This window comes from Cydia splendana, chromosome 3, assembly GCF_910591565.1.
Source record: "Cydia splendana chromosome 3, ilCydSple1.2, whole genome shotgun sequence".
Classification (NCBI taxonomy): Eukaryota; Metazoa; Arthropoda; class Insecta; order Lepidoptera; family Tortricidae; genus Cydia; species Cydia splendana.
The window spans coordinates 21,507,343-21,534,757 of NC_085962.1; the positions used below are offsets into that span (position 1 = coordinate 21,507,343).

The window sequence follows — 27,415 nt, forward strand, 5'->3', positions numbered from 1 at the left end:
AGTATAGCAGAACTTCTCGCTTATTTATGACTAAACTAGGATATGACTAACCTACACAACAACTTTTAGTTTCAGTCTGATAAACATGGTTTTAGATACATTTAATTATATACTTATTTTCACGTAGGTAGATATACAAATGACCATACAATTAAAATCTACGTTGCATAGAGACAATATACCTACCTAGAGATGGGTAACTACCCGGGTAAATACCCGAGAGCGGGTATTTACCCGGTAAATACCCGATATTTACCTACCCGCGGGTAAATACGCGGGTATTTTCGTTTTTCTTCTAAATTTGATGTGTTTAATGGTATGTGAGTATAAATAAGATTAATTTAAGTATTTTTTTATAATGTTACATAAAATGTATGTTCAAACTAATTACGAAAAGGTTGCTATGAGGTGAAGTTCGATTTTAACATATCAGTCCAATTATAAAAATCGTGTAAAATCATTCTCTGGTTTCCCGAAATGTTTTAAAATGCTTTTAATATACATTAGAAAGATGAAAATAAAGAATACTTATGAATGATAATAAAAAAAAATTGTGCAGTATCCCAACTTGTGGAGCTTATAAGTCAAACACAGTTAGTTTTAGGACAAAAATGTATATAACCTTTTTTGTAGAAAATTATGTCTACTTTAGTTTGTACATACAACACTTTTCGATATTAATGACAGATTCCAAGAAATATGAAAAAGTTCACTTTTGCCCCCCTCTCCCCAACCACACCCCCCGCCGACCGAAGTTGGAATGTGTATTATCAACGTATAAGTACGATAATTTACTCAAGTCTAAAAAAAATACTCTTATGACGGCCTTTTTTTAATATTTATCAAAATTGTACTAAAAATTCCTTAGTTACAACTGCAACTGCAACTAAACCATTTCATTTTAAATGACACACAATAATTACAACCATTAACTCGGTTTATATCTCCACTTTAACACAAATCGACATGTGCAACAAGAAATGAATCTACCCGTCCATTTGGGTAGATACGGGTAAATACCGGGTAGATGGGTATTTACCGGGTATTTACCTGGGTGGGTAAATTGGGTAAATACCCGCGACCCATCTCTATACCTACCTATGCTTTTGTTCATATTTAGGTTAAAAATTGATTAAAACCCAAACCAGAAGCAATCACGGTATTCTATACCGGTACCTACTAGTTTGTTTATGACACAAAGTAACAACGGCAGCAGGATGTAAGTATGTGATTCTTAGGTATTCAACGACTCATAATTATGTAAAATGTGAAACGTTATTCGATCTACTTCGATCGTTGCTTAAACGAAACGATTACTCTGCCAAATGGAAATCGTCCGATAATAGTTCTGCGAATTTACACAGAAGCAAACTGAACGGTATGTGAACCAAGAGTCTACGTAACGTTAGTTGATCAAAAGTTACATTTACAAATAAATAACTCTGCGAAACGATGTTCGGCGAATCGTTGCCGGCGGATCGATAATCTGCTAAAAGTTTTTCGGAGAATCATTAGGTACCCAGTCTTATCACTGTAGGTACATGTATTTTGGACTTGAGATAGTTGCACGTAAATGTCGTAGGTGTCAGACGTGATTATTATCCGCATTCGAGTCGCACGTTATAAATTTTATCTTCTAAACTAAGTAGCGGTTCATAAAATATACCTACCGACGTTACAAATTTAAGTAAAATATATGTATGTAATAGTTGCCCAGTAAAATGGATGTGAGATACCTACGGACAAACAGACGGACGAACAGGCGGACATGACGAAACTATAAGTTTTTGCCATTTTGGCTACGGAACCCTAAAAATGGGATCATAACTTAATATACATTATGTCATTGAACTCGGACTAACAATGGCAAAATAGGTACCATCCACCTTAATGAAATTATAAACTTTACAATGTTTGTGTCATTCTCACTCATTTGTGTTAACGTTTTAGCTCGGTATGCGTTTCTATTTGTAAAACGATTGAAAAACAAATGCTAATCATTACTGCGTTATGCCTTCGACTCTAGTAAACCAGTTCATCAGGTCCATTATTTTAGGACTAAGAGCTCGGCTTGCCTCCGCAGGCCTATATTTAGGGGCGCGATGCAATAAAAGCACATCGCTGTCCGGTCCATTCCCGCACGACTGTGCAAGATAAATGGTCGGCACGGAGCGGCCGCGGCGAAGGAGACGCGTTCTCACGGCCCGTGCCTGCGTTTCTTTTTGTTTCATCTGGTTTCCGAGTTAGAGGTCGGCACAGCTCGTTCGGAGGCTAGAACTGACCGCTGCACGCGCGCCTGCAATAAAAACCGCGCGACGACGTCTAACGAGTCCCAGCTACCTGGCGCGCCATGCCATTCCGATCCCGAGGTTTGCCTGCGTACCCACGGCTGATCACAATGCCCAATTACATTACTGTTGTCCGCTCAACATGTTGACATGCCGTTTGTAATAATAATTTTGAAGCCAGTGTGTCGGTTCGTGTGTGTAAACTGGTCTCGGGCTCTCTCGCGTTAATTAGACACGGCTCTCGCGTAGCGCAACACCTCTCCTCATTATTTACCGCTTCATTAAGAGCTCACGACGAGCGGCTGTCAAAATCTCGCCGAACACCCGTCCACCGGCCGCGGTGCTTGAAATATCGCAGTATTGTCCTACAATAACACTGTCGTCGGCTTCGTTAATTGTCTCAGCCATCTCTCTCCGTCACAGAGTCCGCTTTATACGAGAGCTCTTTTGTGTTAGTAAAATAGGCTGCTCGTTTCCGTTCCAAAACTGAACTAGCATATAAATATTAAATATAACGCGTTGTGGTCATTGTGCAACATTTCATTCCTTCGCCACATAATTTCCTTTACACAAAAAAAAAGATTACTTTTCTGATTTTGGTAACGCGCGGAAATGATGTACCTGCTCGGGTCAGTCAGTAATAGCACTGAATGAATGTTATAAACAATGAATCGTAATGGTGATGGGATGGGCTTAAAAAATCAATTTCATGTACAGTTATGAACTTATGAAATAGTGCGGACATAATGATAATCGACAGTCACTACGTAGTTGCTACTGAATACGAGTACAAAGCTCGGTTGGAGCTTTTTTGTAGCACCAATATTTTATATTCCATTATCCGATTTCCTTCTATCATCTAATTGAAACTGCGATGGATGTTTTAAATACCAAAGGCGGAGACTGCGTACCCCGGCATCGCGATTTCTGTACACGTTTTAATGAATTCGTCCTTCCTCCGACCGTTTCTCGGCCGCTATTCACAAGAAAATTGCAGTCAAGAGCCTCCTCGGCACAAACCCTTTCGAAGTCACGCTTCATTCTCGCTAAACTTTGTCCAATTATCTTTGTTCCTTTTTTTGTTTCAGCAATATTTTTTATGGGATGAGTATTATAGACAGCGTCAGTTGGCAGACGTTGGACAGGCCACTACACCATATGGTCCCCCACCTTCGGCTGTTTTTAACCATGACAGAGAACTTTCGGATAATTGATTAATGGGCCGCGGGCGGAAATTTTAAACGCCTCGATGATCTTTTTTGTCGGGATTCCTGATAATGATAAGTTTTGATTGTCTAGAAGGGACCGCATTAAAAAACTACCATATGGTGCGGCACAGATTCGCCGCACCAGTTGGCGGCGGGTACGTGAAATTGTTTTATGAAGTTCCTTTTGCCTACGTTCAATAAAGGCTACTTACCAAGAAACACACTTTAAATATTGGCCAACATAACATAGGTTAAGGTAAAAATAATAATATAGATTTGAAATACGATTGCACACCCATTAGGTTCCATGGTTCATTAATTTGTAAGTTAGGTACAACGGAGTACATTTCACAGGATAACTGGTCACAGAACAACTGGTCACCGTTCGGCGCCGATCACTTATAAGCCCTATTTTTAAACGTGTGATTTATGTCTGTTTCTTACAATTAAATTAACATACTTGATTGTTTGTCAACAGATTGGGTGGTTCGGCTATGTCGGGAAACTTGGGCGGCGGCACGCTCGGCGGTGGGCACTGCCAGCTGGCCAACCAGCCGCTGGTGATGCCGGTGTTCCCGCTGCGCGCCAGCCAGCCCAGCCCCGTGCCGGTCTACTCCCCTTCGCGCTTCCACATAGACAAACGGTGCCAGCATCGCTGCACGTGGAAGTGTCTCGCTATTGCCATGATATGCCTCTGTGTCATCCTAGCGGCAATGCTCGCCTATTTTATAGGTAAGTTTTAACTAATTCTATTTACTATGTATGCTTGAATCTGCTTATCCAACCAATATATTAAAATAACTGATTTTGATTCGATTGGTGGGACGTTGTTTGCCAAAAATGTAGGACACCGCTCCAATCTTATTGATCTGACCTTGCAGTGAATGTTACATCCGTGAGTCTTATCAGAGGCGTCATTGAACCAGGTCATACCCCTCTATTCTTTGTTAAGCCTGGATGATAAATTGTCAACGAAGATATACCGATACCTAAAAGACGGGTTAATTAAAAACTTGTAGGTATACGAATACTCTATAATTCTATATTTGCAGCATCGTTGGCACTTCTGAAGACTGATGGCAATAAATTAAGGAGAAAATTTTATCTTTTATCTTTAGTAAAGCGCAACTAACATTAGGACAAAAAACTTGTAGTTGATCTGTGTAAAACACTCTTTATTATCATAAGTTTCGTGGAATCATTTCAGTTTGCATGTTTCATCCATTAAGTAAGAAGTTTATTTCGTTCTCAAGTTCAGCAACTTACAACTGCTGGAATTAAGTTTCTATGCGTGTCTTATCTTCGTAATATTGAAGATTAGAGTTTACCGACGGATCAGAGTCTCGTATAGTATAACACAAGTGCCAGTTAGCTTAACAATCTAATTATATACCTACATCTCGTACGAATAATGCTTATAATGTATCGTATTTCCACGTGCAATTTCAATCCGTATTCCTATTATCATTTCGATCAATACAGTGTACATCAATTGGACTAATGGCAGCGTTGCTAGGAAGCTGCGTAGGTAGCTTATTACAATCAGGCCGTGTATCGCCTGCAGCATTCAATGCACATGCATGAATCGCGAACGGGCTTCTGATTGTGGATAGAATAAATCTTTCATATCATTTTGTACGTACATTTTAACCTTATCTATTATTTTAATCGGTGTTTGGTGGTGATAAATAGTTAACAATATAGCAAGGTGCAATTAAAGTATATTTTTATGTTGCTTTGCTTACTTTGCTGTCTTAAGCCCTTGCTACACGGTCGCCGACAAGCCTTCTAACCGTCTGACCTTGGTCTGTCCTTGGTCAGTTTTGGTCAAATTTTGCTGAAAACAACTGTCTACACGGTCCGGGACGGACCAAGGCCACGCGGTCTGAGGGCTTGTCGGCGACCGTGTAGCAAGGGCTTTAGATAGTTACCGAATAACATATGTACTACCTACGTGAAATATAAACAGTTGCATTCATACCCTCTTGCTTTACTTATTTGATGTCAGATCGTAATCGCCTTTGACATTCTCCAGTAATGTTTAGGCTAGGAACCCTAAAAACCCGAAACATGAGACAAAGATTTTTCTTTAATGACACCCGGTGACCTCTGGCTGACAGTTATAAACAATCAACTGCGCCAACAGGTCTTTATTTATAAAATGCCAGCGGGGCGCATCGATGCATCGTTAAGGCATTATTTTTATTAACTCGAACGGAATGCCGATTTAAAATATTCATAACTTTATTCTTACTCCATCCATTAGGATTTGATTCCATTTGCCGGCCGCGTATGACAAACGTAGCCTCTTATATTATTGAATTAAACTAAAAGCAATCGGTCTATGAATTGCATTCGATAAATTGATATTTAATACCTACCCATTTCAGTGTTATAAAACATTTCGCTAAATTAAATGGAAGCGCTCCATTACGATCATAGACCTACATAAGTTATTTGGTTGTTACCTATATGTTTTATCTACTATGTTGAAAAGGTAATAACTACATACATTTAATGTGTGTTGTTAATGAGTGGCAACTCCCACCGGCTTCTTTACCTATTTTGAGAGAATTAAGCACGATATCTAAGAAGTCGTGAAGAAAAAGAAAGGTAAATCAAAACAGACACTGCACACATATACATACCTACAATAGGTATTGACCTACTCAATTGCGAGTAAGTACCTACTCATTTAGGTAAATATCTACACTTAAAAATAATCTTTACAATAATCGCGTTATTATATAAAATACCTACAGACAATTCATAACTGACGTTCCCGTGCTAGCTGAGGTTTGTTAAAAATCGCAAAGCCCCTGCATCGCTGCGCTGCCGGCGATGGGTTCTCTCCAATTAAGGCGCTCTTCTTATTTCGTCCCATTCGTCGGAACTATCGACACGCCGCGCACGGCCCCCGGCTACACTTTAATACGAAACAGTAGCAACAATCACTGAATTGTAATAATCCCTCCCCCGGGCTGCTACAGCTTTTGTTTCCAACCGATAATTATTTTCCCCCTTTCAACCATGTAAACGCCCACCACAACAGTAAAAGCTGCAACGCCAACCATAAAGCACTTTATTCGTAGATAATTTACATAGATTCATCATGTTCAAAAGTATTTTCCGTCGTCACATCAAAATTCACTTACAAAAGGTGATAAATTTAAATATCCACTTCGAGCATTCAAATGTGTTGATTAAACATCGATGTTGCAACGAAAACCGACATCGGCCATTAGTCTTTCATCATTCTTTGTTTAATCTCGCAACGCAACCGGCATCTACAGAGGGTATAGTAAAAAATTAAACAAACATCAGAACAATATAAATGATGCGCCTAACCTAAGGCAACGCGGGCTGCGTGCGTCGGGCCCGCGCGCCCGTGTTAGCGCTGTTATAAATTATCTTACACTTCTACGTCCTATGTTATTTCACGACGAGCATATCAGGCAATCGCCTTTCCGGCCTATCCAAAGAACGACCAATAATAATTTATATTCGCCTACCTAAAGCTTTACGAATTTAGCAAGTATATTAATCTTCTCTTTTCTTGTCCACATGCACTGAGAGAAAAGTATAACAAAAACACACTTAGAATTACAAAAAAAAAACTTAATCCCGGGACAAGGAGAGTCAACTAATAGGAACAAATTGACTTTTGCAATTTCTATTAGTTCTTGCAATTTCTATTATCTGTTTGTTGAAATTAGATTTAGGATTACTGAGCTGTTTGTAGAAACAAATAAACTTTACAGAAATAGTGAAACTTCCATAATTATTACTAAACTTAATTTATTTTCCCAGTACAGAACTGTTTTTTAATTCCTGGTGATGATTTTTCTCTCAGTGTGATGGCAACTTGATAGTAAATACGAGTAGGTCCTGCTACGAATATAAGTACAACAATCACTTTCATTAAAATAGCAAATTACATGTTGTTCTATCACAATAGGTAGCACATTCTGGAAACATTGTGTAGATAATGCCTGAGCTATGTTCTGCAGCCAAGCATTCGCGACTAACTGCGGAATGTCACGGATCTCCATAAACACTGCACCTGATTCACGGGCTTACATTTTCACTGTGACAACAGGATAACGAACAGCTATTGCGATCACGGCAGCGAACCAGTGACAGAAGCTTGCACTAGAATAGTAAATTTGTGTAAACTATTGTAGTTACCTAGTTTTTAATTTTTCTTAACGGCTTAAACGTCTAAAGATAAACCATAATCGAGCCATAAGCGCGTCTAATCATTTTTCCAACGGTACAGTCGACTTTTAAACTAAGAGCTCGTAACGTTGAAGCTGCAAACCGCAGACATGCAAGGAGTCCCAAAAATAGTATCAGTGGCGGGCGACACGGGGCGCTGCTCAGCCGGAGTGCTGGGGCTGCCCTACATTTGACCCGTGCATATACCCTGCCTACTGCCTAGCCTTCGATGGCAACTAGAAAAAACACTGGGCAAGTGCGAGTCGGACTCGCGCACGAAGGGTTCCATACCATAATGCAAAAAACGGCAAAAATAAAAACGGTCACCCATCCAAATACTAACCCCGCCCGACGTTGCTTAACTTCGGTCAAAAATCACGTTTGTTGTATGGGAGCCCCACTTAAATCTTTATTTTATTCTGTTTTTAGTATTTGTTGTTATAGCGGCAACAGAAATACATCATCTGTGAAAATTTCAACTGTTTAGCTATCACGGTTCGTGAGATACAGCCTGGTGACAGACAGACGGACGGACGGACGGACGGACGGACAGCGGAGTCTTAGTAATAGGGTCCCGTTTTACCCTTTGGGTACGGAACCCTAAAAACTCGAAACGGTAACATAGGAAAATAATGCATAACCATGATTTTATAGCGTGGTCATTTATGCCATAATTTAATATTATAATTGTGTCCTATAGAGTTAAGGAGAGAGATCTAAGTTTCCTATTCCTACAAATTTGCTAGTTGTAAAAAGATGCCAACCAGTTGTTTTTTTTCATGTCATAATATTCGCAATTATTAAACATCAGTATTTGACATTCAAATGTTAATTTCGTAACTTAATCTCATTGCAGTGTGGTTATAAATAAAATCTAAATTATGACAATCGCTACACTCATTATTTTTAGTAAAATAAGCAAACAGAAATTATAACAACGAAAATATATGGCAATAAGATTAGTAAGTAGTTGGGCCATTTCTTTACGACTCGCAGCCGTCACGCGAGAGCCGTGTTCTGCCTTCCCATAACTAACGTGTTGATTAGCCGTAATACTTAGTATGCTCCTCCAGGCCCTGCCTTCGGACACACTTCGTACACGACCACTCTTAATGACCCACAATTGCATTTGCTTCAACAATAACCGCTTTGTGCATACACCTAATATACTAGACTTGTTTCATGAAAATGTCTAACTGCATTTGTGCTATCGGTACGTCAGCGGCGGTAACTATAAAATTAACGGATACCTATGTAAGGTGTAACGCAGGTACTCTACGATAAAATCTTGCAGACACATCAGACTCGGCAAGGACTATCATTTTCCCTCGCACCGCACATAGGTACCCGCTCCTTTTACTGCCAATTTACCTGAAAACTTCTGCATAACAGTGCGCTATCATCATATATTACTTAGAAAGGTGTTTCGTCGAAACCGTCCTCTCCTTGAAGCCGTTTGCCATTTAATTCGCGGTAAATTTTGCAGAGCTCTCGCCGTCTTAGTTCCACCTCGTAGTTTCTTACATGTTCCGGTAGGTAAAACGATTATAAAGCCGTTTGTGAACCTCCTTTGCCGTGCTTCACTACCGCTTTAATTTAAGTTAACCCACGGCCACACTAAACAGTTTCTACAAACACTGAATAATGTGCTTTCATCACGCTACGTGCGCCTCTATCAAGTTTTCCAATTTAAAATTCGGCAATTTAAACTATCTTCAAGTCACTACTTTGGCAATTACTTCATCAAATTATAACGAATGCCCATCAATTTCGGTGTCGAGTAGACAATAATGACGTTCGGTAGAAAGTCCGAGATTAGATTTGTACTAAACGTCTAATAAAATAAATCACTTAAATTTCAACGCTTTTTAAAGTAATGTAATCAACCGATTCAATGTAGGGAGTTTAAGTCAATGAAGCTTATCGTATCGGATCTCACTTTATTTAGATAGCCATTAAATTAATGCTGACGGTAGATAAGAGCGTTTGTCGAATACTGATGCCGATGCCGCTCAACCTCGGGGAGATTTTTCTCTGTCGGTTAAACTATTAAATACTCTCACCTCTGTACTTTTGAAAAGGCATGGTTACATATCACATACATTCTTGGACAAACACTGGGGTTTAAATACTACGTAAGTAAATTATAATTTACCGAGCAATAAATCATTAATGTCGATTATAAATTCCCATCTCATTAAATCCCTCTCCAGTGCTTTAATCATGGGGTTTCAGAAACACAATATATGTAATATTTGTCGAACACGCCTCCTGGCGTTCCGGATATGTACCGAATAAAAAGCCGTTCTGTAGTTTAATCCGACATAAATCTCCTGTTCTGTTGCCGGTAGTACTATTGTAATGAAAAAATGTGGACCATCTGTTGCACCCTTCATTACGAGCATGGTGCAGTAGATGAATGGGCCAAATAGCAACGTCAACTTTTTAATGTAATTGAAATTGTGAGGACCCCAAATGTTTTATTAAAGCTCAGCGCTTAGCACTGAACATTAACGAAACTGTTTTTGAAGTGGAACAAATTGTGTCAAATATTCTTATTTTGAAATTACTAAAATGTGTGCAAGCTGTGAACGTTATTTATGTTTTAGTGCATTAAACAATAACATTTTATATTGTAAACTTTGATATTTAGATTATTTTTAGTTACTTACCCAAAGTGGTATTCAGAATTAGGGTACTTAATATCACTGACCCCGACAAGTTTTGCTATTCAGAAAATAAACTGTACTTTAAGTGTAAACATATTTGCACGTAGTAAGCTGTCAAATAACACCGTAGAATGCAGCTCTTGCAGAAGTATTACCTTGAGGCTTCAATGGAAATGTATTTTACGCTACATGATTTCATAACTAATGATTTGCATCCCTCTTATTTTACCTATCTGTATGCAAATATGCATTATTTAACAGAACTAATTTCCCAGAGGAAGCTAAAAAGCTTTGATAATCGAATTTTAGGTGCCGAGGGCGAGTAGGTAACCTATTGCTGTGATTTCACAGACACGGGATTCCCTCGACACGTAATTTTCTTTTCTTTTTTCTTTTTTTTGTCATTGAGACCGAAGAAATGTTGGATGGGTTTGAATTTGTGCCGTGTCCCACGGATACACATGGTGGTGGCTTAATACAGTAAAATTATACATTTATTTAGCGTTTGCGTCAAATCCGGTAGTTCTGATTTTTTGCAGACTTATTTATGATGTTGGTCCAATTAATAATCCAAGTTGGTGACCTCGAGCGCCGAACGCAACTTTGTCAAAAATCGAAAAACCTGCGAAAATTTCAGTTTTTGTTTAGTTTTGGGCGATTCTAACCCTAAAGGACTAGTTTTTGATCGTACCTTCCTTAGACGTTTTTAAAGAAGACTAAATTTGCTACAATACGAGATTAGAACTGTCTCTTTAGATTGAATAGTTTCCGCTCGTAAGCTAAGTGAGTGAGTATGCACTTTTGACTCAGGCGATGCCGCTTGGCACGATTGTTCCTAAGGTCAAACAAAGTTGATTTAGCTAAGCAACGCTAGGCAAAGCAAAGCTACGAGATCGTACCGTGCATACCCCCCAAAAAGGGAGGGGAAAGGTCGGATCCCCAGGTCCAATCTTTACTTCTTACTCACTGCACTCACTTAGCTTACGAGCTCAATTTCAAAAAAATCTAAATTTTGAAAGCCTTTATCTCGGAAACTATTCAATCTACAGAGACAGTTCTAATATCATATTGTGGCAAATTTAGTCTTCTTTAAAAACGTCTAAGGAAGGTACTGTCAAAAACTAGTCCTTTAGGGTTAGAATCGCCCAAAACTAAACAAAAACCGAAATATTCGCAGATTTTTCGATTTTTGACAAAGTTGCGTTCGGCGCTCAAGGTCACAAACTTGGATTATTAATTGGGCCAACATCATAAATAAGTCTGCAAAAAATCAGAACTACCGGATTTGATGCAGAAGAGCCACGTTACAAAATTCTACAATTTCACTGGATTAGCTCGGATTATCGAAATTATAATTTTGGATCTTAGCCAGCCCATTACTATACTAATTTTCCTACTTCCTATCCTACTTCGTTAATCATTGAGGTGCAATTTCTGGCAAATTAAAGCTTAAATCGCTAAGCCGTACGTAGTTCGTTTTTCAATCATTCATTGAATTAAATTTCACTCCATACATAAATGCATTTGTACTTGTCCGCGCTTCTTATAAAATAGGGCAAAGAGGCCTCGACCCTCCTACGAACAATTGTACTACTAGTGTTATGGACAAGGACGGTGATATGAGATATCGTAAATAATGGAAGGAGATAGACCGACGCGCACGAGGAGATTTATCACGTGACTAATACCGAGTCAGTGCGACGGCGCGTCTGTCCCCCGGGACTCCATCAAACGAGTTTCGCTCCCCCACTGCACGATGCAATCTATGCTGAATCGTATTACAATAAATTGTATTAACTCGAAAAATAGTAGAGATAGCAAACATCGTCCATCTGCACACAATCGTCCGCGCATCGGTACGAGCAGTCGTCAACAACAGTACCCTCCATTTCCTACTCGCCGCTATTCAATGGCGATAATTTATAGATTTTACGAGGGATCATCGGGAAAAGTCGCGACTTACCACATTGCCATATTTTATTTTGGTGGGCGGAAATTGCGTCGTTTGAGCGCATTTTATCTACTAACGCTCTCATTTTGAATGCTATATCGCCGTATTTAATAATAAGAGGTTGCAATATTTTTTCATTAGGTACAGTCAGCATCAAAAGTAGCGGATCAGACTAGCGTCAGGAGTAGGTCATTCTCTAACAGCTTAGCCACAAGAGATATGTTCTTTAGAACGCAAACTGTAGAGACTAACATAATTATTTAAAAATAAATTGGTATTTAGAACGTTTAGTACTTAGACAACATTATGATTGCCTTCTAAAGCTGCAGTGACAATAAATGTAGTGTAAAAATGTCTGTGCCATTTGCCGCCGTTCCGACTGGAGAAACTTTCAAATCCACTTCAGCCATTTAATAGATACTGAATATAAATCACCTACTTATCCTTAAATTGCTGATCTGATAAAGGTTATTGTCATTAAACTATCGGCGACGTGGTTAATGTAAATTGTTCAATTCGGAGCGTGGCGCGAGCGGCCAAATGGTATCGACGCGTTGTGACGCTTATCTGGAAGAGAATCTTGGGGACAGATCGCCGCCTGTCGGTGTCGGGGGAGACGATAACTTAATTGCTCCGACACCGCCTGGGGTTATCCGCAGGAATTATGAAAAACACTGCGGGCGCCCCTTCGACAAAAAATGCCAAGTTACTTTACACCTTTAACTCCATTCTGACAGTGATAGGGTGTTTCTCAGATGCTTAAAAGTCGCTCAATTACTGTAACCAAAGGATCTTTTTAACTATCGCTGACAGTAAGAGCTACAATTATGTTCCGTTAGCATTTTGCTTAATTATTTTTTAAGCTCTCGTTATAAAATTAATGGACGTTGGTTATGCTCGAGTAGAGAGGTATATACATACCAGATAAGTAATACTTCGACAGCTCGACAGTGATTCTTTCAACAAATTAGAAAGTGATTCCGTAAATGTAATTAGTGATGGCAGTATGGAGTGACACATGGCCGCGCGTATGCTCATCTATTAGGCGCACATCCTGCGCACGCTCCGAAACAAATAAACATCGCATCCCCGTCGAGGCACAAATCCCGGCCGCTTGCGCGTCTTACAAAACTAATAAATGTACACAATAAATTCTCTTTGCATTACAATACCAGCAACGTCGTTTATTTTGCACCCCAACATCGCTCTCTTTGCAAACTTTATATTGCTGTGCTTGAAAGACTTAAAACAAATATTTCTACTGCTGATTTTACTAGCTGACGTGCTCTGAGGAATCTTTCTAAAATAAGGAGCGGTAAATGTATTTGAACATTGAAGCTACTTTATGCTTCGCTTGTTTCTAACAAAAACTAAATCGTGTCATCAAAGGAACTCGCTACTGTTATTCGAGCCCGTGCTGTACTTAGTGCCGTGAAGAATTATCCAATTAGGCTGCGTTGCGTGACTTTCTATGATCGATTCGATAGCTAGCGACTGAAATACAATGAATAGATAACGACATTCCCTCGAGCAAGAAATGGTTGGGTGTCGCCGAACCACCTACGTGCTCGGCGGGCTGCCGAGCCCGGCCTGCGGCAGCGGAACCAATTGCTTCGTCACACTGCCACAAAATGCGCCTCGGCCGTGCTTCGCTTAATTAAAACTTGACGCGACTTCACGTCATTTACCCCCACCCCTCACACACCTACCGACATCACCGCTCGGAGTGACACCTCTCATTGTGTCGCATTTTGTAATACATTGCGACAACCGTGTGAACAAACTACGAAGTGGAATTACACTTCAGCTACTGGGCATTATCGATGGCCCGCCACTGATAAGACTCAAACTTATTGGAAAGTTAATTGGAAGACCAGATTAAACGAGAGATTCTACTGGCTTAACACGGTCGTAGCTTAACTGAAAAAACATAACCAACTGCCCTTTATTTATTGTTTGTCCTTTCGAAACTCGTTACTAACAAATATAATTTTGTTTGTTTCAGCGTTATCGTCAATTAAAAATAATTATAATATAGACAATTCAAATTGCATGGTTATGGTTCAAGACGTAAAAGCAGTTACACACGCACAGGGAATTAGGGACGCTTTATCAACATCTTCGCCGTCGGACGGTATGTAAATACTTTGAAATTGGTTATACTTTGTATTATAACAATTTTATTAATTATGGATACAAGATTTTTGATTGCGTCAGCACAACGTATGTAAATAGAATATTTTTTGTAGAATCTATATCAACATCGTCGCTGGGCGGCTGGTCGACGACGGCGGAGGCGGCGCTAGAGTCGGCGGTGATACCACAGCAAGCACAGCAAGCTGCACTGCCGCCCTGGTCACCAGCTCTAGAAGTTAGAGAATTCGACGAATTACACAGTGCAACGATACCTGCATACCAGTTCTGGAGTTCTGAATTCCGCAACAAACAGCCCGCCTACGTTAGCCTTAATTTCACCGTACCCTGGGGAGCCAATTTTGCCGTATACGGAAGAAGGAATGTCGCCCCTAGCGTTACACAATACGACTTCGTAGAATTCATTCGAGGTGGCAGGGTCGACCATAGGCTAAGGCGGAGACGGAGTCCACATAGACACGACATGCGGGAACACGACGGCTTTGAAACATTGCTGAGCACGATTAGCCCATTTCAGAGATGGAACCATACGATAAGCAAGAGATCGACCGATATGCGAGTAAATGTCAGTATACTACAGTATCTCGACACAGGAAGATGGTTTATTTCGATGTACAATGATGAATTGCAGCCACATAAAGTCGAGATGATCGTTTCCGAAGCCGAAGGAGTTACGAATTCTTGCCCCGATGATTGTTCTGGCCACGGCTCCTGCTATTTAGGAAAATGCGAATGTATGGACGGATACGAGGGACACGACTGCTCTAAGAGTAAGTTCTCTTCTATACATATTTTACTTAAGTACCTACAAATTACACTGTCCCATAATTCTGTGGAACCTTTAGAATTAAAAAAAAACTTAATTATTAAGTTAACTTTACGGTTTAATTCGCCTCAGATGTTTTGGAGAGCCTAGGCCTCCATTTACAAGCGCTTCAGCTTAAGTTCGATCGCCCAGTTATTGTCTAAGTACTTTGAAGTTCAATTAAGAAAATTCTTTATCTCATACCAGGTGTATGTCCCGTACTGTGTTCCGGGCACGGCGCGTACGCAGGAGGAGTATGCCACTGCGCCGAGGGCTGGAAGGGCGCCGAGTGCGACGTCCCGGCGCACGACTGCGAGCCCGCCGACTGTTCCGGCAAAGGCCAGTGCGTCGCGGGCCACTGCCGTTGCAAGGCTGGATGGAAAGGACATAAGTGTGACGAAGGTCAGTCTATGTCAAAGAAATAAAAGGAAATAATATTTCAATCCAGGGGAAAACGGTGACAGGCAGACAACTACGCAATAACTTATACATTCAAACTGAGCCATTATACTTTATTCCTAGAACTTACTTCGAATTCGAACGCGAGGTACTCAATACTCTATAATTTATTACACATAATGGTTACACAGGCAAGGTGGAATATAAATATAATTATTGATTGCATTATGTGCCCTATTGGCGCAGCAAATAAGGTGAAAGGCACTTACATAATAAAATAAATCTAGGTTCCACTTAATTACAGGTATTAGTTTAAAAAATTCTAAGTATTCATTTAGGGAATAAAAACTTGGTAGGTACGAAGAAGCGAAATGTCAGCTCTCTTGCCTCCCACGCCCCCGCTTGCCTACCAATTCTTTATCTTTTATCTTATGAATACATGTTCTAACTATTTTCATAACAACAACAAGACGAACGAGAACGTAATACAAAATACGTTGAAGCCATGACATACCTACTTAGTGTTACTTATTTTTTTTTTTCTGACGCGTTCTGGCAACCAGAAAACTAAACAATACAAAAGAGTGGATGAACAAAATATTTACCGAGGGAAATAATTCAACCCTGAATTAGAAATTAGCACAAGCATCATACGTGACTGTTGAAATAATCAACCACTAAGCATAATTAAGTGGGTTGCATACATGAACCCGGAACGCAGCCCTTGTTGAATCTACATGATTTTCATTTTATAGTTAGATTTTTAATTAGGTAACTAAGAGAGTTTTCGAAAACCAGTAACATACTGTGATAGCAATGTTTGCACAGAGGATTGTAAGGTTAACAGATTTCATAATAGATAATTTAAATCTTCCGACGGTAAAAGGAATATGCCCGCAAAATGTACACACCTCCTGGATTTGCGCAAACTGACACTACCTACACGCATTTAGGACCAAATGAAGGTAAGTATTATAACAACGATTTTATATTTGCGGGGAATTAATTCCTCAAAACGGAAAATTCCTTACAACACGTACGTACCTACACATGGCTTATAACTGCAGTGAACGCCTGCATTGTAAGGTTTAGATATATTGGATCGCTTGTGTCCATGATATTGGCGTGTGCGAGACATTCACAGGGTTAATATAGTTTGGCAAGATTCACGTGTCACTGGACCGTAGGCAAAGAGAATCATCAGTATGATTTACACTAGTATTATCACCCCAAAAAAGGGATGCGTATAGTTTTTTTGTTATTCTGCAGCTACTGACAAAATTAGTTTCTGAGACTATACGTTGATTTTTTTTTGGACAGAGGACTGCTTGGACCCGACGTGCGGCGGGCACGGGTCGTGCGTGCGCGGGCGATGCGTGTGCCGCGCGGGCTGGCGCGGCGCGGCGTGCAGCGAGCGCGACGCGCGCGTGCAGCGCTGCCTGCCGGCGTGCTCGCAGCGCGGCGTCTACGACCTCGACGCTGGCAAGTGCGTCTGCGACCCGCTGTACACTGGGGACGATTGCGCTAAAGGTATTTACAATATTTTTTTCAAACAACAGCTTGGCAAACTTAACCGAAAAATTGGGGCCGTCTAACGTTCCCTTGAAGATTAGTTTCCCTAATCTCAAATCCATCAGAATATCCAATCCAATAGAGTCAGTTGAGGATCTTTAGGATGTATTTCTTTTCGTTAAAATATCAAATTATATTTCATTGATTTATTTTCGAAGACTTCATTGGTTCAAACGATTCGAAACCATAGCTTTTGAAACAAAAACACGCGTGATTTATGCTCTGCTTTACCTAGTTTTGTAGATTTCGTTATGAAAGTAGTACTTTTCGATGCGGGGTTATCTGAGGGGTCATCAATAGCAGTTAGGTACCTACCTACCTCTCTTATCACTCTTGTATCGCATCGCTTTGTACCGCGTGCTTTGCGAAGACTATGGTGAAGAGGTTTGGAGATTGATATCCTATCTCATAAAAAAAAAAAAAATTTAAAATTTAAATCTATTTATTTCCCAAAAAGTACTTAAATCTACATACATATGTGTGCAAAATCTCTAGTATGAGATTATGTGCGCGGTCACTAAACTCGCGTTTTGTTGTTACCTAACTAATTCAGAATATAAACAAATATCTACTTACCTTAATTTAGCTAATGGTTTTTTTTTTAGTTTGTTTGCCAGTATATTTGCCAGAGCATTGTCATTTGTGAAATATTCTTTTAGAATATTATTGACTTGCGATGGTTTTGTATTTTCTAATATATGTACTAATTCCTTAGGTAATTTATTTAATTTATCTGGGAGAATATACCAACAAGTTCTTTTGCCATATACATTATTTGCCTTTGGCACCGTGTACATTGGTAAATTCTGGAGTTGACGCAATTTATTAGATCTCTCTAATTTTTGCAGGTGAGTTATTTGATGAGATTGTTCTTTAATGATTGCTGCATCAACTTTATCAAATACATTCATTACTTGGAACGATAATATTATTGATTGTACACTTTATTTAAGTATACCAGCTTATGATTAAGCAGATATTAAATTATGCCCACGTACATAACGTACATATTACTTTATTGTTAGCCTAAAAACAAGTTAATTCATTATTTTTTACTTTATTTAATACGCATAAATCATACGTACTCGTACGGTAAGTACGTAATACACATTTTTGAAACAAGAACCAGATAGGTATATGTCTCGGCTTATATATCTTGATCCAATGTAGGATAATCTCACTAACGGTTGAAGAATGTTAAATTCTTCAAAATTCAAGATTGAAAGTCTTTGGTTCCAGACCTATTTTATCTGTAAACATACCTACAATAACATCTTGGGATATAAATAAATCTGAAAGGAATATTGCGAATAAGTTGGGTAATGGATTGTTTGTGTGTGGGCGTCTCAGGCAGAACTAAGTAAGGACGAAGGCTTGTTACTCTTGATATCTACCTATCTAAAATTCCACTTAAATCCATTATATTATTATCAGAAAAGTATTAAGCATTTTTAGGGTTCCATACCTAAAATGGCTAAAACAGAACCCTTAGAGTTTCGTCATGTCCGTCTGTTCATATGTTACCATTTTACTGGGTAACTATGTATAAGATATATTTTAATTAAATTTGTAACGTAGGTGTATTTTTGTAAGCCGCTAAGTACTTATTTTAGAAGTTAAATTTTGCAAAAATATATAATTATTGAGGGCCCGTCTATACATGTAGGTAACTGAAAGTAAAAAATCAAGTACTTAGAATGAACTTTTTGCAGATCATTCGATAGGTCTTTAAAAATAACATACGGTTTAGCAACCTTATGCCAGGATCGCACGTACCGAGTAGAGTGGCGAGACAGTAAAACGAAGTATGGATTTAAACTCGGACGAGTAACAATTTCATACTTCGTTTTACTGTCTCGCCACTCTACTCGGTACGTGTAACCGAGCCCTTAGCGTTATTTTATTCAGTGTAGTACGAGTATACTTTTGGAAAATTTAAATTTGTTACCCCACGTCCAGGCACAGATCTCCGCTCTTCCCGTAGCCTTAAGCTCATTGTCCCCCAACATCGAACGGGTTTCATGTCCAATTCTTTCACTGTCCAGGCTATCAGGCTTTGGAACGGTCTCCCACTCTCTATCAGACAAGCGCAGACCAAATTCACATTCAAGCGCATGCTGCGCAAACATTTCCTTGACAAACTTTCTTCTTCGTCAACTTAATTATTCACACAAGGTATATAATTATGTATATTATGTATGTAAGTCTATTTGTATTAAGTATATGTGTAAGTTTATCAACATAGTCATATAGTCTTGTTTACAAATTCATTTACTTTAAAGACACTGCACCTACTTAATCTTTCTGGTTTGACCCATTGGTTGACTGGTAGAGAATGCCTTAAGGCATTAAGTCCGCCATTTGTACCTTCATGTATTGTGAAATAAAGATTAAAATAAATAAATAATAATTAAGTGTAAGTTAAAAAAACGTCTAATTATGTCCTAATGATTACACGGCTAAATTAAATACCTGATTTAAATTATTGCCCGTATTGGATTTACACACTGTATTTGACTGTATATTATTATAACTGTTGTAATTTCAATCTGTTAACACGGTAACATGTTTGCAGTGGTGTGCTCATTGGACTGCGGGCCGCACGGCGTGTGCGCCGAGGGCGTGTGCCGCTGCGACGACGGCTGGACGGGCTCGCGCTGCGACCAGCGGCCGTGCGACCAGCGCTGCCACGACCACGGCCAGTGCAAGAATGGGACCTGCGTCTGCACGCAGGGCTGGAACGGACGACATTGCACGTTGCGTAAGTTGAGCTTTGATGATGAGTCTTTAATTGAGAGAAGTAATCAGGGACAACGGCAGGTTCGATCCCAGTTAAGTTCCCGGTTCAATTATGGGCACTGGAGGCCTTTTTCTTTAGTATATGAAATCTATTTCAATTTACACATTCAATATCGCATGCTACCGCTAAGCGGGTTCTCAGTTCGTAGGCGCTTTTCGCTACACCGCGGAAAACCACGTAGGTAATCGGCTACGAACGTAGCGCGTAGCTCGCAGTGAATGCGTTTATATTAAAAATAGTTTAATCAACACAGGTTGGATAAAATATTTAACATTCAATGTACCCTTCATTTCGTAGGTTATTTTTAGGTTCGAAACAACTTGTTTGAATTTGAAACAATCATTGCCTTCACAATTTTCTTTGGACCTTAACGAATTATAGAACTTAAATAGTAAAAATGCAAGATTTCCACGCTATATAAAATAGTCAAATGTGCACATTGTTTTTAAGCGCATTGCTTCTGTATTTATACAAAAACCTATGGTTCTATAATTCAACGGAACTTATTGACGTGGACGTTCTGATCAGCCGGCTGCCCCAACGCGTGCTCTCGGCACGGCCAGTGCCTCCTGGAGGACGGCGTGTACCGCTGCTCCTGCGCCGACGGGTGGGCCGGCACTGACTGCTCCATCGCACTCGAATTGTCTTGCACCGATAACGAAGATAACGACGAAGGTAGGAATTGCATTCAGAGAGCAATGTACACGTTTAGTTTGTATTGTTTGTATTCTATTTACAAAGTTAATTTTACACAATACACTTTAGTATTTTTTTATTGTTCGTAAACCACATTTACATTACAACAAGTAAACAAAATAGGCCGACCTTATAAATAGCAAATGGTTTTGAAGATGGCATGACCGACTGCTCGGACTCTGAGTGCTGCACGAGGCCTGAGTGCGCCGACCACATCATGTGCCTCGCCTCCAACGATCCCGTCGAGGTTCTACTAAGGAAACAGCCGCCCTCCGTCACCGCTTCCTTCTATCAACGTGTTAAATTCCTCATCGAGGAAAACTCCGTCCAGAGCTACGCACACATGGACGAGTACTCGGAAAGGTGAGTGCACTAATTAAGCCTAACGAAAGAAATTTTAAACAAACACCAAATCACTTCATGCACTTAAAAGATATCGTACCAGTAGAGTACTTAAAGCAGTGACCATTTTGATCGCTTGGATGCAACGGTATCTTTTGCAAGTCAACATAGGATTGGCCTATCGATATCTTGCACCGTTCATGATTAATATATTTGCACTTTACAATGATTTTAGATCCGTGACCATCGACGGATAGGTAATATAAATATGAGAGGAGAAGAACAAAATTTATAATTACATAGCGTAATTAGGATCTAGCACCCAAACCATTTGTGATCCCAGTCATCTTCCTTAACCTCTCCGAGGATTTGGTGTGGTTATTTTAATTTAACCGGTAATGATACTTTTGTGATTTTAAATTTATTTTATCATCTGGTGGAAGTGTTTTTGATTTTCCTGTTTTCTCGGTGTATAATATTGATTTATCATTTGCGATCCTAGCATGGTTAAGTTTCATCACTGACCATGATTTCATCGTATTATCAGTTTTTGTATTTATTATTTTTCACACCAGATCCGATGTGTTGTGTATTGTCTAATGTTTATCCCTTGTGTGTGTCTAACCCAACCTGTTTGTCTGAACAAAAAAGCGTCTGATAATAACGAGAAGAAAATATTTAGTTAAATTAATTTAGCGTTCAAAGGTTTTCGAACAGTTTTCCAGTTAAACAAGCTCTTTCACAACACTCGAATCATGACAGACATTAGTGCCGAACTTTACTGGAATAGCTGTACCTAACTAATAATAAGAATCTGCTCGACGCGACGTAAAATTACTTAGCATTGGTAAATTAAGTATATGAACCGCTTCATTTTTATTATTTTGACATTTTATTTATGTGAACGTCTTTCATGATCTGAGTTACGAGAAGTTTTCAAAAAGTTTTAGTTGCCTTGACAAAACAAAGTACAAATAGAAACTATCGAACAAAGATCTAATCTGATCTTGATAGTAAAACGAGACATCGCAAACTGAATAAAATCGTAGTCAACCCACCTCGCTTTATATGCAAAGCGCCTGTAAGTTTGTTTGCATTAAAACACAAGCCGCTTGACTATTTTGTTTGAGTTGAATCAAGAGTCTAGAGTGGTTATATTGCGTTCTGGCATTTGTTTCTTAGACCCGAGTAAACTTCACGAAGTATCTTCGTGCATTCACCATCCAGCATGTCTGTTTACTCCGCAACATTATCTTGGTGCAACCTGCAGCTGTGTTATTATACTAGTTTGTTATTCCAAATTATGCCTCAATTTGAATATTGATAGTGGTGGTGTTGTTCTAATGCAAACGGGCTTCGTCTCTGTGAGACAGTGCGCACCTAAATGATTCGATTAATAAAGCAAGTGTTAAACGCAAGGTAACCAATGTAGACAGGCAATCGGCCGGTGCGATTGCGAGCCGGGGTGGGGTTGCACTGAGGGATGTAGGTATCTGTGTAGTAATCTGTCCTGTCTTTCTGTGTCCCTGTGCCGCCGTGTGTCCGCCACTCCTAGCGAGTTCTGGAATTCCTTTACACCATGGTAAGTGTCAGTCAGCCCGCCCTCGCCCCTCAGTGTTCAATATCTGTTGACCTCTTCCCTTTTGTTGCAACTCCTGCATATGTGTGTGATGCCGGCGCCCGCCGCCTGCCGCCCGGCACGCGAACGGTGCCGCTGACGCTTTTTCAGTTTTCGTTCAATCCTTTGTCTGTATTCGTTTCATTCTCTATGTGTATGTAACATCTATATGTTTGTCTTGAATGTTCCGTGTGGCTGCGACAACTCCTCCGTAAATCACGCGAGCGTCCGCGCCCGCGGTATCTCGTTTTCCCAATATGATTTGCCGCAGCCACAATCGTATTTCTTTGTAATATTTATTTGTCTCGTCTTCTGTGCTTATATAATAGTTCACATATTTATATACTATGGTATACTTTTGTTATACTGTATGAAACTTAGGAAAATCATTTACGCTTTCACGCAAAACGTTCAAAACACTATTCGGTAGGCGTAGGTATTGTAAAATATACGATCGAGACGCGAATTGTATATTGTCAACTGAGCAAAATTCCAGGCGAACACGCAAATTGAGCTTCAAATAAACTTACCCTTTTATGTGTTCCTTACCCTTTGTCTGCGTCTTTCATCTGTTAACCAACCCCCTACCCTTCGCCCAAGCTCTTTATGTGTTTAGATCCTCACCCCTGTGACTAACCCTAACACAACTTATTTGAATGTATTCCGAACTACTTCACGGCGAGATCGCACTCGTTGACATTGTAAATTACAACCATTGCTTCCATCAACCGGTCATCGATGTAATTAACTAACACTTGATGAAATTGGTGCAACGAAAATTCCAAACTGTCGACGGCATTAATATACCTTGCAGAATTTAAGAAGTGCATTGCTACTAACATTTGAATCTTGTGCATTTGGAGTGGCCAAGCGATGAACTTCTTAAATTCTTTTAATTTAAGATTAATGTGTATATTTATACGTGACTTTATATACTAGGTACGTAGCTCACCTTTGAGAACTGTTTTAATGTAAATTTATTAAGGTGAAGATTAAACTGCACTTCGATTGGTTTGTGTAGGTTATAAATAAAATTTTATTTGAAGGTTTCTTCATCACATCCCGAAATGTTAGAGTATTGTAAGGTATGTTAAACATTATCAGAAAGTAAAGTCTATCAAGCATATGAAGCATATTTTAGATCAATCGAATCATCACTCGACTTCAAAATTTTTGTAGGTTTACTTTCAGTGTTGCAGTGCTCTCTTTGCAACACAAACGTTTTATAGGCTTCAGAATTGTTCGCTTAATTTACCTGTTATTAAATTTAATGAAATAGTTTTACACACGAGTAATTGTTTTTCATATTGTATAGGTTTACACGAGTAACAACTTCATGAACTCTCTCAGTTAAATAGTAAAGCTCTGGCTTCAAATAATTAAGTGGATTCCGATTATTCCTGTAACAATGAAGGTTGTGTAAGTAATTTATTTACGATTAATTGTTATTAGTCACTCGTATAACCTACCGTCGCGGCTTTTTGTAACGGAGTCATAACGTCTAAGTCCAAATATTTTATACCAGTGTAAAAGTTGGAACAAGTGTGTTTTACAATTGTTAAGCTTCATAATCAAAACAACATAAGTAATGCCTATCATGCACGTATTTATAATAATTGATAAGTAGATAGGTACTACTTACAGTAAAATTCATCGTGGCAACACTGAACTTGCCATGAGAACGTTTGAGCCAGCTAGGGTTGTCCAGGTTTTTAATTAGCTGGTAATTAAGATTGACAAAGCCTGTTGTGGTTTTTGTCGTTGTTTTGTGACGAAGCTTGAAACTGAGGGGCTACCGCGAAAACAGAAATTCGCAAATTGCGGGGATCTTTCTCTTTTACTCCAATGAAGGCGTAATTAGAGTGACAGAGAAAAATGCCCGCAATTGACGGTTTTCGATTTTCACGGTAGCCGTCCTGATCTGTAGGTAACGTCACGAGGAACCCTGCGCAACGGGCTGAAAACTTAGGAAACATGGTTATTTTTTATTTGATATAATATTATTCTTCTTCTATGCTCATTCCTACATTAATCAGTAGTTCGGCTCAGCAGCTTATAGTTATTTAAAAATATATTTATTAATTAAAACTATGCTGTGAATATTAAGAAAATTGCTTAATTTAAAATCAATTTAATTTTAATCAAACTTCTTAGCTAAGTAAAGAACGAATTAAAATTGGAATTTCTATTTGAACACGTAAGTACTGCATGCAAGAGGAACTTACCTTTTTAGGGATCCCTGGCTAAAAAGGCAAAAACAGAACCCTTTATAATTGACAGGCGTTTTACTTAGAAACTAACGTAACTATATCAACTAAAATTAAAAAAAACCTTAGCTAACCTTCATCTGGCACATCATTTGATCGTTTTTTTATTTAAGGTTTTAGAGGTGAAGAAGTTTTTGGATCGAGTTAATATTTTCGGAAATACCCGCTGTGAAAGGCGCAATAATATGTCCCCTTGCTATCTTCACCAAATTCTGTCTAAAACTAATTTTCTTCAAAACATTTTCCAAAAATATTAATAAAATTAAAATAATAACGCCTAGTATTTTTTTTCTCCGTAATATTTGATTATGAAAATGATCGGTTTAATTATTCTCATTAATAAAAGTGTGTGTAATTTTGATTTCACAATTTTTTGTTTTTGCTGTTTTTCAATAGTTTGAAGCTATGAAACCCTCCATTTTGCTTTGTTCGAATCCCTCTTGACCAACTATTTTTCTTATACAGTGATATAAAAGATATGGACTATAAGCCTAATTAGATATACTATTTCAAATAATTTATTTGTGATTTTCAGAGTAAACCGTTTTTGTAGGCAATCCACTTAAGTATCAAGAACTAAAGGGTTTATTTTTACTTTTTACATCCCTTGAAAATAATCGCTGTTTAGTCTATTTCATCTACCTCGCCTATTACAGGTCGTCTGTATTTGTTATGGGTTCTTAAAGACATATAAGATTACGAATTATTTAATTGCGTATGAAAATATATGATGTTCTGTTCTTCTCGTGCACCAAACCGAAATATTCACGAGCTGGAATTTATAAATCCCATAAAAAACAACAGGGATTATCAGTTATGCGCCTATTATGAATAAGATGATAAACATTCATGTGATTCATGTCCATAGTAGGTACATTTATAAATAGGCGTATGTTTCAGTTTTAATGTTCGTAGGTACAACATCACGTGTAGGTAACATTCATTATGGAAATGTACATACAACCGCAAAACACTTTTAAGGTCTCATATAACTAATACAACTGTTAGATTTATACATTTCTGGTGTTTGTTCTCTGTACTCGTATTTTACATTTACAGGTTTTAATTTAAAATACCTTAAATTGTAGGCGTGTATAATTGTATTTTATTGAAGGCAGCATTTAGAAGACAGCGGGATGTGGTAACTTCTTAATCGTCTTATATTATAACTCTTCTATTTTTCTACAATTTAAGCTTGGTTGAGTTAAATTTTTAAGCTCAATTCAAATAAAAATATTTTAGTAGTTTTCATTTGTTAGGTAGCCGTGTAGTAAATATTTATTAGTTAAATGCTTGCTACGTACAATTAATTTATTAATTCAAATTGGGAAGCCTCGCTAGTTTCGCGTTTCATGAAAATTTCCTTGCACCAGTTTCAATGATGATGGTGATTATATAAACATACAAATTACAGTTTACATGCCAAGATTTTATTACTATGATATATGTGGCAGTTGTTACATGCATTACACACCCTTCTAGGTGGATTTCCGTTTACAGCACATCTTTGCATCTACATAGGTTGATTTTTTTTGATTTTAAGTTATTTTCTTTGCAATTGGCGATTAGTAAACAGAAATTGTACCTAGATCTTTAGCTGATCCTGATAAGAGAATGTGCCATGCTGAAGACTTCTTATTTTATTTTCAATTTATTGGTTTTGTAAAATTTTACTTTACCTACAGTTTACTTTACCTATATTTTTTCCAGTAAAGCGCAACGCACGTAAACTTTGGTTTAAATTGACCAAGGAAATCTACTGGGCGATACCTTCCACCTAGCAATCTAGGGATCAAATAACATGTACATACATACTAAACCTTCAATATTATTAATTAATATCCCAAATTTAATTACCTAGTATCATTATGAACTAAATTAGTTTCAAAAATTCAACTATACATCTAAATGTAATCTAGCAAAATATTTTACATAAAACGATAAACACGAGTCTATTTAAACTATAATTTACTTTACGTTAAAGCTTTTATCGTGCGGTTTTAATAATAGGCTATTAAACCTGCTTGATTAGGTGTTAAATTAATATTTGAATCAGCTTTCAACTATTTTAGCCCAAAATTTACATTTTAATTACTCGCGTGATAGGTATCGCCTGGGAGCCTGACTATAGTAACCATCCAGATGTGCTCCATGCATCCAGATTACTAATTTCCATAAATACGACAGTGATATTTCATAGAGTTTTATTATGGAGCCGCATCTCGGTGGGTTCTCTAGTTGGGTCACGTGCGTTGCGTTTGGCACGTGGCTCGGTTTGACATGAGGTGGTCTGTGCAGTCGCGTGTCCGTGATGCGCGGGCAGGTGGTGTCGCCGCAGGGGCTGGGCATCATCGGCGTCAGGGTCTCGGTAGACCGCGAGGCGCGCTTCGGCTTCACGCTCACCAGGCAGGGAGGATGGTGAGTATAC

At 38.7% G+C, this 27,415-nt stretch overlaps 1 protein-coding gene and 1 long non-coding RNA gene across 6 annotated transcripts in view; one reads left to right on the forward strand and one right to left on the reverse strand.

Annotated features, from left to right (window-relative positions):
• LOC134806760 (teneurin-a) overlaps positions 1–27,415 on the forward strand; it is an 82,390-nt gene that overhangs the window by 42,098 nt on the left and 12,877 nt on the right. For 4 of the 5 annotated variants that reach the window (XM_063780080.1, XM_063780082.1, XM_063780083.1 and 1 more), the window contains 10 exons: positions 3,975–4,228; positions 14,340–14,468; positions 14,584–15,258; positions 15,501–15,695; positions 17,013–17,222; positions 19,840–20,025; positions 20,593–20,739; positions 20,916–21,123; positions 22,658–22,684; positions 27,286–27,405. In XM_063780080.1, coding sequence (XP_063636150.1) covers positions 3,975–4,228; positions 14,340–14,468; positions 14,584–15,258; positions 15,501–15,695; positions 17,013–17,222; positions 19,840–20,025; positions 20,593–20,739; positions 20,916–21,123; positions 22,658–22,684; positions 27,286–27,405 — 2,151 coding nt within the window. The remainder of the gene's footprint in view (positions 1–3,974; positions 4,229–14,339; positions 14,469–14,583; positions 15,259–15,500; positions 15,696–17,012; positions 17,223–19,839; positions 20,026–20,592; positions 20,740–20,915; positions 21,124–22,657; positions 22,685–27,285; positions 27,406–27,415) is intronic. The other variant, XM_063780084.1, reaches the window with a different exon arrangement.
• The window catches only part of LOC134789409 (uncharacterized), a 400,206-nt gene that overhangs the window by 28,117 nt on the left and 344,674 nt on the right, over positions 1–27,415 (reverse strand). The window lies entirely within an intron of this gene.